This window comes from Apis dorsata, unplaced genomic scaffold (assembly GCF_000469605.1).
Source record: "Apis dorsata unplaced genomic scaffold, Apis dorsata 1.3 scaffold_5, whole genome shotgun sequence".
Taxonomy (NCBI): domain Eukaryota; kingdom Metazoa; phylum Arthropoda; class Insecta; order Hymenoptera; family Apidae; genus Apis; species Apis dorsata.
In genome coordinates, this window is record NW_006263308.1 from 1,080,041 (window position 1) to 1,096,158 (window position 16,118).

Sequence of the window (16,118 nt, forward strand, 5' to 3'; positions counted from 1 at the left end):
ATTATTATTTTATCATTTTATTATCTTGGCAAGATTGAATTATTTACGATTATAGTGACATATAAATATTATTATTATTTTTCAATCATTTCTTTTTACGTCGTTTATTCAGTGTTTGCCGCCTAAAGTTTTGTCGTACAAGAACACAAAATTAACTACAAGAATAGATAATATAATGCACATTATTCAGAATAACATTATTCTTAATAGTTTTTTAATAATATGTTAAAGTAGATATTATACAGCAAGTGTTGAAAAAATATATATATGCACAAGAACAAACACTGATGCATTGACGATTTATTTTGGATAAAGACAAAATTATCAATGCGCAGAATTTCAATACGTGCGAATTTTACATTTATAAATCAATATTAAGATTCTAATCGTTATATCATTATTCATTTAATTTTTGCATTATTAAACATTGTCAGTAATTTATTCAATAAATAGAACTTTATAATAAATAACGCGAATTATGATTATTTAGCTGCATCTCTTCCTTTTCTTAATGTATTCTATGCGTCGAAGATACTATCAAAATTATTAATTTTTGCGTAATTCATATATTTCTCTGTTCTACCAACGATCTTTTTGATCTTTTCAGTAAGTATAATTAATATTTTGTTGATAAAATGTCATTTATGAGTGAAGCTTATTTATAAAAATTTATATGATAAATTTTTTATTGATAAATTCGATTTTTTCATAAGTTACTTTAATGGATGATGAATATTCTATAAAAAGAGAAATTAAAGACAATTTTCACTCCAAGAATTGTGAATCTAGTTCTTCATTCATGATTGAAGATGAAGTTCTAAATGCTATAGAAAATCATGAAGATCTTGAAAACATGACTTTTTATATGGCTAATTATATCAAAGATGCTATGAAAATGATGTTCATTATGCGTAGTCATCATATGTTTACTGATGTTATATTAGAAATAGAATCAGAGTTGTTCCATGCACACAAAATAATTTTAGCTGCTGCTAGTCCATACTTTAAGGTAATTCTTTTTAAAAATTCAAAATATCAAACAAATACAAAATTATATTGGATTATTGGTCATATTTTAGACAATATTTACAGGAGATTTAAAAACATCTCAAATATCTAAAATAAAACTTCAAGGTGTCAATTCAGCAACCATGGCGTGCTTAATATATTTCATGTATACTGGCAAAATAAGAATTACAGAGATTACAGTGTATTCTCTTTTATCAGCAGCTACAATGTTTCAGGTATGCAAAAATATTATCTTAATAAAAAAAAATTATTTAATAATATTTATTATATTTGCCATCATTTATTATATAGATTAGTAATGTCATAGACGCATGTTGTGTATTTTTAAAAAAACAATTACACCCCACAACTAATATTGAATTTACTAATTTTGCCGAACAATATAATTACTTGAATATATGTCAAAAAGTAAATGTAAAGGAAGAAGTATCTCAACAATCAGCAGAAAATGTAAAGGAGAAAACCAAAAATAATTCCAAACTACAAGAAACTGATTTGTTGAACTTAGAAATACCAAATAATAATAGTATAAATAATATTGCAAATTCGGAATTAAATAACTTTTCTCATCAGAAAGAAAATAATCTCTTGGGAGAATTTAATAATTTTTTTCAGCAAGAAACAAAAAATACTGTACCTGTCATTACTGATCCTATTCAAAATAATTTAATTTTTTACGATCAACCTATTACTAGGAATGATGATGGTAATAATAATTTGAATGATTTATATTTGAATGAAAATCAAACTACAAAGCAAAATCTCGAAGATTTATTTGATCCACTTGGTAAAAAAACTGTGAACAATCTATTAGGAAATGTGCAAAATACTAAATCAAATAAGAAGTCTTCATTTGAGAAAAATTTTCCAAGAAATTCGAACATTCAAAACAAGAATCTCTTTGTAAATCTCGTCAATTCTTTGGGAACTACTGAACTAACCTCTATCTGGAATGGAACAACAAAAAACAATAATATTCCATCAGCTACTTCTGCTTCTGCTAGTATACCAATTCATTCGAATTCTAATATACATAGAATTAATGATATTACTGTCTCGGACAGTAAAACTAACAAATCAAATGGAGATGTTTTCAAAGATCTATTAAATAGTCAAGGATACAATTTCTTTAATTCACGAAAGACTGAAAAAGACAATCCAAAAACAATAAATCAAATGAGAAAAATAGAAGCAGCCAAGATTATAGATCCGGATAGATTAAAAATTGTTGAATGGACAGAAGGAAAAAAAGGTAATTTGAGAGCTCTTCTTTCTTCATTACATATGGTTTTATGGTCAGAAGATAATAGATGGCAACGATGCGAAATGCATCAATTAGTCACTACTGCAGATGTAAAGAAAGCTTATAGAAAAGCTTGTTTGGCTGTGCATCCAGATAAGGTATTGTTAAAAAATTTAGAATTATAAAATAAAAAATTAATATAGATTATATATTCGATTTTAATATTTTTATATTATTTTTTCTAGCAAGCAGGAACAGCTAATGAAAATATTGCAAAATTAATTTTTATGGAACTGAACAATGCATGGAATATATTCAAAAACGATGCGTTGCAACAAAATTTATTTTAATTATTCATTATTTTTTTAAATTTATTATTTCGATTTTTATTAATTAAGTGTAAAAAATCTCTTTGTCTTATATTCCGACTAATTTTATCTTAGCTGTAGTGAAAAAAAAAAAATCAATAAAAATCTAATTCGAAATTTAGCGATTGCAAATCGAAATTATATTTGAATGGTTCCATGCATTTTTTTATAATATAAAAAAAAATTTTGTAAGTGAATTGTATTAAGTGCAGCATAACATATATATGTATATAAGATAAAATGTAATTTATGAAAGATAATGTTTCAAACATATAGAGATATTTTTCGTCCGATTTTCCTATTAATTCAATACCCAATGTTATCAAGATTTTTCTTTCATATTTAAAAAAATTTAAATTTTAAAAATCATAATTTGTAACATTTTATAATAAAGAAAATCATTATTTATTCAAAAATGTTATTTGTTATTTTCCTTAAATAAAAGAACAATATCGTAATTTTCTGAAAAAAAATTAAAAAATTAAAAAAAAATTCGATTTTATTTTTCAATATCTTATAATCTAAAGAAAAATGGATATGATATACATACATATAGTGTATGTGTGCGTGAAGATAGTATGTGTATCGTAGGGGTGAAATTTAAAGGGAGGGGCTGCTCGAAAATGGCTGTTATGCACGGGGTAGGACGTTTAGAAAAGGGCAAGTGACGGTTCATCCCTGTCTTCCACACTGACCAATTGACATTATTTTACGACAATTGATACGGTTACCTAATCGATAGCTATTATGTGGCGGCTAAAAAGCAATCTTCGTGCTCTTCTTCATCCGCCTCCGGATCTGCAACATATGATTCGCTTTGGGAAAAGGTAAACTATCTTCACTATTTGCCTTTCCTAAACATTAAAACTTGGTAAGTTTAATCATTAAATTTATTCAACTTTGTGCTTTGTTCTATCATGTGTAAAAAATTCGATTATGTTTTAAATAAAGTAAAATTTATAAACAGAAAAGTGCAAGTGTGTGAAAAACATTTTCGGGTAAAACATTACATGAGATAAAAAAAATATTTTTTATGAGAGCAGAGTTATTTTTCATTAGTAAAATTTAATCATGAAAAATATTGTACATACGATAAAAACGCAAAATATTCGAATTGTTATTGTCAATAATGTGTTTTAATTTGTAACGTGTCTATGAACCATAAATGATGTATATAATTAATTAAAATATGAAAATAACAAATTATTTTATTCTAATTTTAATTTTATCCAATTACAGATTGGAACCTTACATGAATAATGTAAACCAGACGAGCTAAGTAAAGAATAACGCAGAGGAGAAACATATATAAGCAAAGAAGATGTTCGGCCTCTTTCGAAGAATTTTATTCCTTTTTTTGTTAGGAACTTCTTTTTGTTTCTGCTCCACAGATCCTGCCAGATCTGTGAGAGCAATTAAAGGACGATTTCGAACATCTTATGCTGCATGGCGTATAGTGTTTTCTTTGACACAACCACAAGGTTCGCTAAAAACGGATGTACAAAAAGCATGGGAAAAAGCAAGACTGGAATCATCTCATGCAGACATGAATGTATCTTTCATAGAAGCTCCACCTAAGACAGATTCGCTATCCTATCCTCTGTCATTATTAAACAAATTTTGCAATGAAATTAAAGGTGGAAGAACTGCATTAAGTATCATTATTGGAGGAGGCTCTGCAGCTAAATTTCTTGTGACTGCTGCAGCTTCATTAAATATTCCAGCATTGTGGTTACCGTTCACTCATGAAGATTTTCTTAGACAGGTTTGTTATAAGTTCATAATTATTTATTATAATTAATTTTTACATAGTTAATAAAAAAATTGCAATTTATAGGGCAATCTTGGTCAATTCGAAAGTCGTATAGGGTCTAGTACAAAGGAAGTGGGAGCAGCTGCTGCTGCTTTAATGCACAGAGCAAACTGGCATGCATTCACTCTTCTTATAGATACTACTTTGCTTCCAATCAATGATTTATTGCATGCAAACCAAACAACTTTAACACCTAGAACCATTATACATCTTCCGACAAATGATAAAACTTTGAGAATTAGACTGAGAAGAGTTGCCGAAGAAGGAGGTAGTGGAGGAGTCATAGTAATGGGCTCTGACTTGAATAGTGCACGAAGAATATTAGCTGTGGCTGGCAAATATGAAATGCTTGCAGGAAGATTTTTGTGGCTTTGGCTAGACTTGAAAGCAGAACTAAGACCTAACGAACCAAATGTTATCAGCTCTCATATTATACATAGCTCAAGATCATCGATAGCAACGAATGAAAATCCTTCAGCCCTAGAGAGTATAAATCGAAACATGAATCTCGTAGCAGAAAATCAATTATCTTTAAATTCCTTGCCCAATTTATCGAATGATATACATCGATTACAAGAATATAGATGGCAGAACGAAATGTCTGTGAATAAACAAGAAGATAAAAGCTTTAATTTTGATGATGATGAAGATATTAGAATAAAGGACAAGGAATTGAATTCCAAAGATTTTATGCCAGTTGGTATGCTAGTATTAAGACCATCTGGCATAAAATTAATGGGTAGTGATACTATATTATCCAGAATGATCAGGGAAACCTCTCAGGCATTGGACGAAACATTTATAGAAGTAAAACCTAGATTGAATCGTTTAAATGAAGCTCAAATGGAAGAGAACTTTATACCAGAATGCTTCTCAAAAAATAATGCTAAATTTTTGACAAGCAAAATGAGGCACACTGTTTCAAAGACTTTAACTCAGAAGTTGAGGAATTCTGTAAGTCAACTTTCCAAGGATAAAGCTAAATTTCATTTGCTGAACTTACAAGCCATAAGATTTCCAGGAAACAAAACCCAATTGAGGTATGTTTAAACAATATTCGTTCTTTCAATTAAATATAAATATTCATAAATATTTCAATTCTTTTTCCATAGATGGACCAAAGTTGGCACAGTGAAAGGAGGAAAAGAAGTTCATTTGGATACCATAATTTGGCCAGGGGGTGGTATCGTGCCAGCATATCTAGAACAAGGAGGCGAAAAAATTGGGATGCCAATGTATCGCATAGTAACAGCATTGGCACCACCATTTACAATGGTTACAAATCTACAGGAAGGTCTCTGCTTGAGAGGAGTTTTTTGTCGTCAAGAAAATATTCTGATGTGTTGTTACGGTTTAAGCATGGACTTGATGTCCTTGGTGTCTCGTGAATTAGGATTCCGATATGACTTATATTTGGTGAAAGATGGTCTGTTTGGAAAGAGAAATGGCAGCACGTGGAATGGGATTATGGGAGAATTAGTTTCTAGTCGAGCTCAACTAGCCTTTGCACCGCTCAGTGTGTCTGCTCGTAGAGCGGAAGTAGTTGATTTTACTACGCCATATTTCTTCAGTGGAGTCAGCTTTCTCACTGCGCCAAAGCTCAAATCAGAAATATCGCTATTTGCTTTTCTATTTCCATTCAGTCCAGAGCTGTGGATCGCTGTTTTTACATCGTTGAATTTTACTGCCACAGCAGTGGCACTTTACGAGTGGTTCAGCCCGTTCGGTCTGAACCCATGGGGTAGACAACGAAGCAAGAACTTTTCGATAGCCTCTGCCTTGTGGGTGATGTGGGGTCTCCTTTGTGGACATTTAGTTGCCTTCAAGGCACCGAAATCCTGGCCTAATAAATTTTTGATCAATATTTGGGGTGGTTTCTCGGTTATCTTCGTAGCCTCTTATACAGCCAACATAGCTGCCCTTATCGCGGGCCTTTTTTTCCATCCTGCAGTAAGCAATTATCACGATAAAAGTGTAAGAACATATTTTTATTGCATAACAACATTGAATAAATATATATTATCTCAAATGATAATAAAAATTAATAATATCTGTTGCAGTTGTTATTACAGAAGGTTGGTGCACCAAGAGCGTCCGCAGCCGAATATTATGTACAGAAAGCAAACGCACAATTATGGTCCCACATGGCTAGATATTCTTTATCAAATGTTGCTGAGGGTGTAGAGAGATTAAGAAATGGTAGTTTAGATATACTTATAGCAGACACTCCTATTTTAGATTACTATCGAGCGATAGATGATGGCTGTCGATTGCAAAAAATTGGAGATACTATAAATGAAGATACTTATGCTGTTGCCCTTACCAAGGGCCATCCTTTGAAAGAAAGTATATCCAGAGTTATAGCTAATTATACAAGTACCGGGTTATTGGATATTCTGCAAGAAAAATGGTAGTTTATTAAAATTATATAATTTTAAGTATAAATAAAAAAAGATTAAATAAATTAAAACTAAATATCTAGGTATGGTGGTTTACCCTGCATTCGAGGAAGAGAAGGAATGGATACCGGTTTTGAACATGAGCAAGGAGGACAACCCAGACCATTAGGTGTTGCTTCTGTAGCTGGCGTATTCTGTCTTCTAGGAATGGGTGTTGTTCTCGGTACAATTATTTTAGCTGGGGAACACTTATTTTACAAATATACATTGCCCAGATTGAGACACAGACCGGAGGATTCTATATGGCGCAGCCGTAATGTGATGTTCTTCTCACAGAAACTATACAGATTCATCAATTGCGTAGAGCTGGTGTCGCCACACCATGCTGCCAGAGAACTGGTTCACACGGTACGACAAGGACAAATTGCCTCCCTTTTTCAAAAAAGTGTCAAACGAGTAAGTAACTTTTTGTTTCAATAAATTTGTAATATTTTTCATATATCTACAAGGTATCCATGTTCCAGAAGGAACACGAACAACGTCGAAGACGCAAAAGTAAAGCTCAGTTTTTTGAGATGATCCAAGAAATTCGAAGGTGAATTAAAGAATTTAAAAAATTATTTCATGCTTTGGTGATTTAATTTAACAAGAATAACATTTTAATTTTACAGAGTTCAACAAGAGGAAAAAATAGAAACTGTATCAGAAGAGCAGGAAAAGATATCCACTATCAAGAAAGAAGAGAAACTTATAAAGGGAAGAGAAAGAAGCAAAAGCAAGAGTCCTTTAATGCCTCGAAGTCCAAAGAGGTCAGAGAAGAGTAGAAGTTCGACTAATTTATCAAGCTCTAGATTAGGATTGTCTCCTATCAGTTTGGAGGCTCCTATGAAGCCTAGAGAGTTTACTTTAAGTAGCACCAATTTGAGAGCGAGAAGTCCTCTTGAAACGGTGGGTCGTCGTTTGAGTCATGGAGATGGTGGATCACCACCTCCACGTTTAGGTTCTCATTTCGGAGGTAGTGCAACATTAAGACCTTTAGCTCCAACAAAAAGCGATTCCACCGGTAGTACAACACCAACGATCAAAGGTGAATCGACTGGAGGAGGTGCACCTACACCTAGATATGCCAGAAGTCCAGCAAAACGAGGACAATCGTTTCCAGTGTTCGCTACCTTGAGACCGCCACATTCTTCTACTTATCATATATCCAAGAGTCCATTGTTATCGCCGAATAACGAATTAACTTCGGCCATAGGGAGAAAGCTATCTCGTGAATGGGGCTCAGGAACGATAGACATCAGCAGGTCCTCAGAAGCGGTGGCCAGTGGTTCCACTTATACATTAAATCAAGAAATGACATTGTCTCTAGAACGGCCATCGCATGAGAAGATCCAGGATGATACTTTACCCATTAAGAAGCCTATAAGAAGAGCAAGAAGTCATGAAAACAGAGATACTGGCAAGTTGATGGCTGATTTACCATCACCAAGACTTACCGCTCAACCGGTAGTGGGAGGCCGATCGGTAAGCGAACGAACGAAAAAACAATTAGAATCCGAATTGAAAGCAATTTTAAGTGCTAGAGCCCATCATCGCGATTTGCATCCTCCTTGATAGACAACAGACTATGTCACTTAATTTCAATAAAAAAGGGAGAGAGAAAGAGAAAATTCTTACAAAAGTGAGTCTTAAAAGCTTCAAAAATCGTTGCCTCTGAGGGGCTTTGATCGATTTAAGCAATATCAGATTTATAGGTCAATTTGTAGAGGAAAAATCAGACAAACAGTAAAACAAAAAAAAGATATATATAAACGAAAAAATATATACATAGACACAGTGTCTTCGGAAATATTTAAAATGTAACACAAGAAAGAGATTCTCCCATAAAGAAAAACGAAATCTCTTTATTTGTTCATGTTGTTACATACATTGATAATACTAATAATAGAGTATGTTGATTAAAAAAAAAAACGGAAAAAAAGTGCTATAAAACTTTAGTAGATTGTCTCTAATAAGTAGCGACTTAAATGAGTAACTGAAATATTTTCTTGTTGGCATTTTAAACTCTACAGATGTTGTCGGTTTGAGCGAGTCTCTCTTTAAATTATAATACGATTATTAGACATCGTACACTGCCGTATTTCTCAACTTTATTTTAATCATTTGTAGATGATTCATCAACTTTTTTCAGTTTGCTATTTAAAAGAAATATAATGAAGATTTAAATGTTCGTATAAAAGAATGATGAATATTAAAGTAAGAAGAATTAACGTTGAATAGACTTAAGTGAAAAGTAAGGAATATTGATTTATGAAATTTCACTGACTTGCATACTGCCATATACCTTTTAATAATTCTCTCATGGAGAGGGAGAGACTCGCTCATAGAATTCTCGACATAGAATGACCATTTACTAAAAGAAAAAAAATACATAATCTTATTAAAAATATTATCTTATTCAGAAGAAAAAAAAAAGAATGAATAATTAATATTTAAAGGCGGATGAAATTTTAATCAGATAAATCTTTTTTACGAATTGCTGGTATGTCATTAAATAGAATCAAATTCTATTAACAAACATTTAATGATGATCGTATGCACGCATTAATCATTCTATTTGTAATTTCATTCATTGATAATGAAAAAAAATCATACGTTTACTATACAATACTCTTCATCCCATTATTGTTATTATTATTATTATTATTATTATTATTATTATTATTATTATTATTATTATTATTATTATTATTATTATTATTATTATTATTATTATTATTATTATTATTATTATTATTATTATTATTATTATTATTATTATTATTATTATTATTATTATTATTATTATTATTATTATTATTATTATTATTATTAACTATTGAACATATTCAGAAATTGCACATATGCATCGTTGGATCATCGGAATTGAACATACACATACATATGCACTCTCTGTTTCTTCTTTTTTATTTTCTAGAAAAACTGAAAATAGACTAACGTCCTTTCAATTTAATCCCAACTATCCTAACTTAGACTTTTAGAATGAATGTGTGGGACTAAATTAATTCAAAATAATTGATGAGCGAGGCCTTAGGAGTAGTCGATCCGCCCAATTCTTTACTTATGAATATAGCATTTAATCGTATTACTGAGCAATTCGCTATACAATTATAAATTATACATAGAAGATAGCAATTTAGTTTCATAGTTTCTCGTTAGGCATTGTATCTGACACTTATAATTGAAATTCCTGAAAGTTTAATGAAATAGACTTTCACGAATGCATGTTAGATCCCTGAAATTCAAAAATACATTTAAATAAATTCAAACTATATGTCAGAGATTTAATAAGTTAACAAAGTTGCTTGATGATTAATTACATACATTTAAATCTTCATTCTGTTGTATGATAACAAATAATCATTATGAATGAAAGTGTCCCAACTAATTGCATTTGTTTCATTGTTTAAATATTTATCATTTATATATTATCATTTTTTAGCTAATAGATTTTTGAGATTTTTTGTATCTCATATGTGATGATGAAAGAAAATTATTATTATATTAAAAATGATAAAATTGATTTTTATAAATTTTTTTAATTGGATTAATAATGAAAAAAAAAGCGCTATCTTGCTTACAACAGCAAATTCAGGAATTAATCAAAATACAAATATAGGGGGCCAGTTTAGAGTCACCCAAGCCTAACTAAATCAAAGATAGACTTATTAAATTAATTAATAGTTGTAAAATTCTTTAATATGTGGGTTCCGCCAGTAATTTGGTTCAGTAGTGATATATTTATTTTTTTCAATTGATATCCAAATGATATATTCATTTGCTTCAATATGTATAAAAAAAAGAGAAAAAAGAAAGAAAGCTGTCTTCTGAAAGTCCTTGTACATATGTGTCTTCTACTCTAGATACCTGAAGAGGCATTATTGCACTGAATTAAAGGTCGAGCCCCCTATTTCATTGTGCGCCAACAAGAACCTATATAACATGAACATCTTGTGGAAAGATCAGAGCAAAAATTATTTGTAACTCTATCTTTATTACAATTTAAAAATTATTACATATAATAATAAAAAAATTGAATCGGCCTATTTAATATAAGAAAAATATATTTTATTTTTTGGTTAAATTATATGAAAATTTATAAATTTTTCATGCTCTTTTCTTTCCATTTCTTAAATTAATATCATGAAATGTTCTCTTTCATCTATAAATTCTATAATATAAAATAATAAATTTTAAAATTGAAACATTCAAAAATTCGAACTTTGAAGAAATAATAATTAATTATTTAATGATAAATCTAAAATAAATTTTTACAATTTTACAATTCTTAAGAATAATTAATATCATAATAGCCTTAATATGTTATTTCTATTTTATGGCAATAAAATTATTCCATATTATCATAGAACACTGCCATAATTTTAAATATTATTATATTAATTTAAAAATTTTGTTAAATGTTACTATTATATTAGATTGTAATGTCTTAAAACATACATATTCTTTAAATGTTTTTTAAAAATTTTGAAAATTTCTCAACGAAATTCGAAGTTTTCAAAGTTCGAATTATGATGGTATATTACAAATAAAAAAAAAATTTTTTTTCCTTTAAATTTATAACAAAATATTAATCAATATAATTATGAGAACATTTCTAATATAATAAAATATAAAATATTAATAAATAAAAAATTTTCATTGAATTCTGTGCATAAAAATATCTTAATTCACAGAACAAGGTTCCTATTATCTTTGAAATTTATTTTTTCAATAACCACTACAAAATGGAACTTTGTATGTTGTGAAAATCTAATAATAAATTTCTTGAATGCATAGAATACAATGTTAAAAATCTCAAGGCTCAATTTTTCATTTAGCTTATATGAATAAAAACTTTTTAATGAAATGTAAAATATAAATTCTTATCAAAAATTAAATATTACTTTAAAAAAGATTTCTTTTAATAGATATCAGGATTTAAAAATCTATTTCTATTACAATAAAGTTACGCACATTATAATTTAAATGTAATGTGCATAACTTTAAAGAAACGGACTAAATATTATAAAATTATAAAAAAGATTAGAAAATTATACATAGTAATTATAATACATCACAGAGATTTTGTGGACAGTGACTTGTTGGCGTACGGTATTAGGTTAGGTTCCTCGTAACCTACCTCGTCTCTCTTGTTACGCCTACTATTATACTGTTATTGTTGAAAACTCCATATTAATAAGAAATAAATATATTGTCTCAAAATAATCATTCTTATTATGAGAATTTGATGAGATTCTCTTAATCTTATCAATTCCTAAACATTAATCTACAATCTCTTAATTCTTCTATTATAATATTAAATTAATTTATAAAAAAAAAATATACAAATATATAATATAATTATATTTATAATTTTTCACATATTATTTTTAAAAATGTTTTTAATTTATCAATTATTTTATTCGTGATTAATTTATTGTATATTTCGTGAAATTGATAATAATATAATTTGTAAATACATACACATAACCTAATATATTTAAAACATATTAAACGATTCCTAAGAAACAAAATGCCAGCCAAAAAAAAATTACCGGACGTATTGGATCAAAGGTGCGTAAATGGTCTTAAAAGTAGAAACCGAAGTGAGTAGCTAAATGCTCGATCATCAAAGTAAAATAAGTGCAAGTCATTCACGTCATCTATGATCACATCACAATCACGAGTATTAATTCACGGCCGAACTTTCGCTTGTGTTTGTTTCGTATATAGTTCCGTGTAGCACCCAATGCTTAGACAATCTAGACATTACTTTCTTATTACCTTATTATCTTGGCAAGACTGAACTGTTAGCGATTATAGTGACATATAAATATTATTGTTAATTTTTTCCCAAACAATTTCTTTATACCGTTTCTTCACTATTCGCCGTTTGAATTTTTGCTATTCACACATGTAAAAAATTAATATACGAATTATGAAAACAGATACTATAAGGCATATTTTTCATTGAGAAGTCCATTGAAAGCAATAGAAAACAAGTTGTTCTTATCAGTTCTTAAACAATGTGTTAAAATAAGCATACAATAAGTATTGAAAGCTGTGTATATGATTATTGATACATTGATGTTCATTTTGGACAAAGATATAATTGTCAATACAAGATTTCAACACGTGCGAATGATAATTTGGTGGAACTAATATCAACATTGTAATAGTTAATATTCGTCATTCATCTCGTACCTGCGTCATCAAGTATTGTTATTAAATTATCCGATAAATAGCATTTTTGAATTATGATTATTTAGTTGCATTTCTTTTCTCAATTCTTTTTGTTAATTTTATTTTATATCGAGAATATTATCAGAATTGTTAACTTCTTTCATAATTTGTAATTCTTTCTACCAAAGATTTTTCGATCTTTTCAGTAAGTATAATATTTTGTTCATAATTTATGAATTTATATAAAATTTATATTTATTTTTTGTTGATGAATTTAATTCTTTCATAGGTTATTTTAATGGATGAAGAAGACTGTTATATGAAAAAAGAAGCTCAAGGTAGCTTTCATTCCAAGAATCTTGGATCTAGTCCTTCATTCATGACAGAGAGTGAAGGTCTAGATTCTACAGAAAAACATGGTGATCTTGGAGACATGACTTTTTACATGGCTAATTATATTAAAGATGCTATGAAAATGATGTTCATTATGCGTAGTCATCATATGCTCACTGATGTTATATTAGAAGTAGAATCAGAATTGTTCTATGCACATAAAGTCATTTTAGCTGCTGCTAGTCCATACTTTAAGGTAATTCATTTTTAAAAAATTTGAATATATAAATAAATATAAAATAATAAAACAAATAGAAAATGATATTGGATTATTATATATATTCTAGGCAATGTTTACTGGAGGTTTGAAAGAATCTGAAATGTCTAGGGTAAAACTTCAAGGTGTCAGTCCAACAACTATGGCACGCTTAATGTACTTCATGTATACTGGTCAAATAAGAGTTACAGAAATTACAGTATGCTCCCTTTTATCAGCAGCCACCATGTTTCAGGTATACAAATATTTAAATACCATTTTAACAAAAAATAAAATATATATCATAATATTTATTTATTTGATATTATTTATCAAATAGGTTAGTAATGTCATAGATGCGTGTTGTGTATTTTTGGAAAGACAATTAGATCCGACAAATGCTATTGGAATTGCTAATTTTGCTGAACAGCATGGTTGTCAAAATTTATATCAGAAAGCGAATCAGTTTATTGTTCAACATTTTAGTCAAATATGTCAGGAAGAAGAGTTCCTACAATTATCTGCAATGCAATTAATTGCACTTGTGAGAAAAGATGAATTAAATGTACAAGAAGAGAGAGAAGTATACAATGCAGTTTTAAAATGGGTTAAGTACAATGAAGAAGCTAGAGGACCAAAAATGGAGCATATATTGCATGCAGTGAGATGTCAATATCTCACTCCTAATTTTCTTAGAGAACAAATGAAAAATTGTGATGTTTTGAAAAAAGTACCTGCATGTAGAGAATATCTTGCACAAATTTTTAAAGATTTGACTCTTCATAAAAAACCAGTGGTGAAAGAAAGAACTCCTAATACTCGTAGAGTAATATATATAGCTGGTGGTTTCTTGAAACATTCTTTAGATCTTTTAGAAGGATATAATGTAGATGAAAAAACTTGGACTCAACATGCTAAATTAATTGTTCCGAGATCTGGATTAGGTGGAGCATTTTTAAAGGGTATGTTTTATGCTGTTGGTGGAAGAAATAATTCACCAGATAGTAGGTAAGATTCTTATAAATATTGATTATATATATTTTTATTTATATAAAAATATAAATTAAAACTAGACAAAAAATTAAAGAATTTATAATAAATTTGCAGATATGATAGTGATTGGGTTGATAGATACAATCCACTCACAGATCAATGGAGAGCTTGCAGTCCAATGTCTGTTCCAAGAAATCGAGTAGGAGTAGCTGTGATGGATGGGTTGCTATATGCTGTAGGAGGTAGTGCAGGTGTAGAATATCATAATAGTGTTGAATGTTATGATCCAGAACATGATTCTTGGACTAATGTAAAGCCAATGCATATCAAGAGACTGGGAGTTGGAGTAGCTGTAGTTAATAGGTAAAATTTGAAAATTATTTAAATATTTAAAACTTCATATTAAATTATGTTATGTATATAAATTAAAATTATGACAGATTACTTTATGCCATTGGTGGATTTGATGGAACGAACCGATTAAATTCCGTAGAGTGTTACCATCCTGAAAATGATGAATGGACAATAGTTTCATCTATGAAATGTAGTCGATCAGGAGCTGGAGTAGCCAATCTTGGACAATATATATATGTGGTGGGAGGATATGATGGAACTAGACAATTAAATTCTGTAGAAAGATATGATACAGAAAAAGACATATGGGAACATGTTAGTAACGTCACTATTGCTCGAAGTGCGCTTAGTGTTACTGTACTAGATGGAAAGTTATATGCTATGGGTAAGAAAAATAAAAAAGTATTTTTACATAGCTAATTTTATTTGTATTTAATATTAATTTTATTAAATAAATTTGCTTGAATATTTTTAGGAGGATATGATGGTGAACATTTTTTAAATATAGTCGAAATTTACGATCCTGCAAAAGATATGTGGGAACAGGGAGTACCAATGACATCTGGAAGATCAGGTCATGCAAGTGCAGTATCATATCACCAATGTCCCATTCATTGCGACCATTTAGATCATAATATACCTTTAGAAAAATGATCATCATGATATAATTGTTAGGCATTAATTTACATATTGGTATAAAGTATTTAAATTGAAGAAATGTATAAAAAAAGCACAGGAAAAATAATAGAAACAGTTTTTAAAACTTTGAATGAATTACAGACTGATATAATTATATATTTTTGTGTTGTGGAATAAGCTGTTGAGATTGAATTTCATTATATCAATATTTTATAACTTCTTTTCTGAAAAGACGAATAACTTCGTTTGATTAGAAACAGCATATATATGGTAAAATCATAAGGATCTTATTTATATATATGCGCGACACATTATGTATATATACACATTATTTTTAAAAAAAAATTTTTATAAAAATCTTCTTATTTGTGAAAAACTGTATATTTGTAATGTATTATTAAAGTAATATACTGATATATGCACATATACATGCATGTATATGTATGTG

The 16,118-nt window shown here is 29.1% G+C and overlaps 3 protein-coding genes and 1 long non-coding RNA gene across 7 annotated transcripts; 3 read left to right on the forward strand and 1 right to left on the reverse strand.

Moving 5' to 3' along the window:
- Positions 1-721: 721 nt before the first annotated feature.
- LOC116184873 (GATA zinc finger domain-containing protein 4-like) lies at positions 722-2,757 on the forward strand. The gene is made up of 4 exons (XM_031507990.1): positions 722-1,009; positions 1,080-1,244; positions 1,321-2,430; positions 2,518-2,757. Exons 1-4 carry the CDS (start codon positions 722-724, stop codon positions 2,620-2,622), a joined length of 1,668 nt encoding a protein of 555 aa, XP_031363850.1. The 3' UTR covers positions 2,623-2,757.
- A 393-nt stretch (positions 2,758-3,150) lies between these two features.
- Positions 3,151-9,338, forward strand: LOC102675750. Of its 3 annotated transcripts, none has more exons than XM_006607565.2 (8): positions 3,151-3,511; positions 3,880-4,405; positions 4,478-5,493; positions 5,566-6,427; positions 6,514-6,863; positions 6,936-7,308; positions 7,377-7,447; positions 7,524-9,338. In XM_006607565.2, exons 2-8 carry the CDS (start codon positions 3,962-3,964, stop codon positions 8,464-8,466), a joined length of 4,059 nt encoding a protein of 1,352 aa, XP_006607628.1. In that variant the 5' UTR covers positions 3,151-3,511; positions 3,880-3,961; the 3' UTR covers positions 8,467-9,338. The 3 variants fall into 3 exon arrangements, with proteins under 3 accessions (XP_006607628.1, XP_006607627.1, XP_006607629.1); XM_006607564.2 differs by having other exon boundaries at positions 3,151-3,467; XM_006607566.2 differs by having other exon boundaries at positions 3,151-3,467; positions 7,380-7,447.
- Positions 9,339-9,805: 467 nt separating this feature from the next.
- LOC116184884 lies at positions 9,806-10,950 on the reverse strand. Its single transcript, XR_004149539.1, has 2 exons — positions 10,237-10,950; positions 9,806-10,147 (listed from the first exon to the last, which is right to left on the reverse strand). It is a non-coding gene; the product is annotated as an uncharacterized LOC116184884 (long non-coding RNA).
- Positions 10,951-12,389: 1,439 nt separating this feature from the next.
- On the forward strand, positions 12,390-15,764 carry LOC102675430 (kelch-like ECH-associated protein 1B). Of its 2 annotated transcripts, none has more exons than XM_006607561.2 (7): positions 12,390-13,300; positions 13,385-13,684; positions 13,776-13,940; positions 14,025-14,692; positions 14,792-15,040; positions 15,118-15,416; positions 15,507-15,764. In XM_006607561.2, exons 2-7 carry the CDS (start codon positions 13,394-13,396, stop codon positions 15,683-15,685), a joined length of 1,851 nt encoding a protein of 616 aa, XP_006607624.1. In that variant the 5' UTR covers positions 12,390-13,300; positions 13,385-13,393; the 3' UTR covers positions 15,686-15,764. The 2 variants fall into 2 exon arrangements, with proteins under 2 accessions (XP_006607624.1, XP_006607625.1); XM_006607562.2 differs by having other exon boundaries at positions 12,469-12,486.
- Positions 15,765-16,118: the final 354 nt, after the last annotated feature.

Excerpts from the sequence above, each read along its gene's own strand:
- LOC116184873 (XM_031507990.1), top strand. The coding sequence starts at position 722 with ATGGATGATGAATATTCTATAAAAAGAGAAATTAAAGACAATTTTCAC. Across the intron at positions 1,010-1,079 it reads CTGCTAGTCCATACTTTAAG|ACAATATTTACAGGAGATTT; the intron begins GTAATTCTTTTT and ends GTCATATTTTAG. Across the intron at positions 1,245-1,320 it reads CAGCAGCTACAATGTTTCAG|ATTAGTAATGTCATAGACGC; the intron begins GTATGCAAAAAT and ends TTTATTATATAG.
- LOC102675750 (XM_006607565.2), top strand. The coding sequence starts at position 3,962 with ATGTTCGGCCTCTTTCGAAGAATTTTATTCCTTTTTTTGTTAGGAACT. Across the intron at positions 4,406-4,477 it reads ATGAAGATTTTCTTAGACAG|GGCAATCTTGGTCAATTCGA; the intron begins GTTTGTTATAAG and ends TGCAATTTATAG. Across the intron at positions 7,448-7,523 it reads ATGATCCAAGAAATTCGAAG|AGTTCAACAAGAGGAAAAAA; the intron begins GTGAATTAAAGA and ends TTAATTTTACAG.
- LOC102675430 (XM_006607561.2), top strand. The coding sequence starts at position 13,394 with ATGGATGAAGAAGACTGTTATATGAAAAAAGAAGCTCAAGGTAGCTTT. Across the intron at positions 14,693-14,791 it reads AATAATTCACCAGATAGTAG|ATATGATAGTGATTGGGTTG; the intron begins GTAAGATTCTTA and ends ATAAATTTGCAG. Across the intron at positions 15,041-15,117 it reads GGAGTAGCTGTAGTTAATAG|ATTACTTTATGCCATTGGTG; the intron begins GTAAAATTTGAA and ends AAATTATGACAG.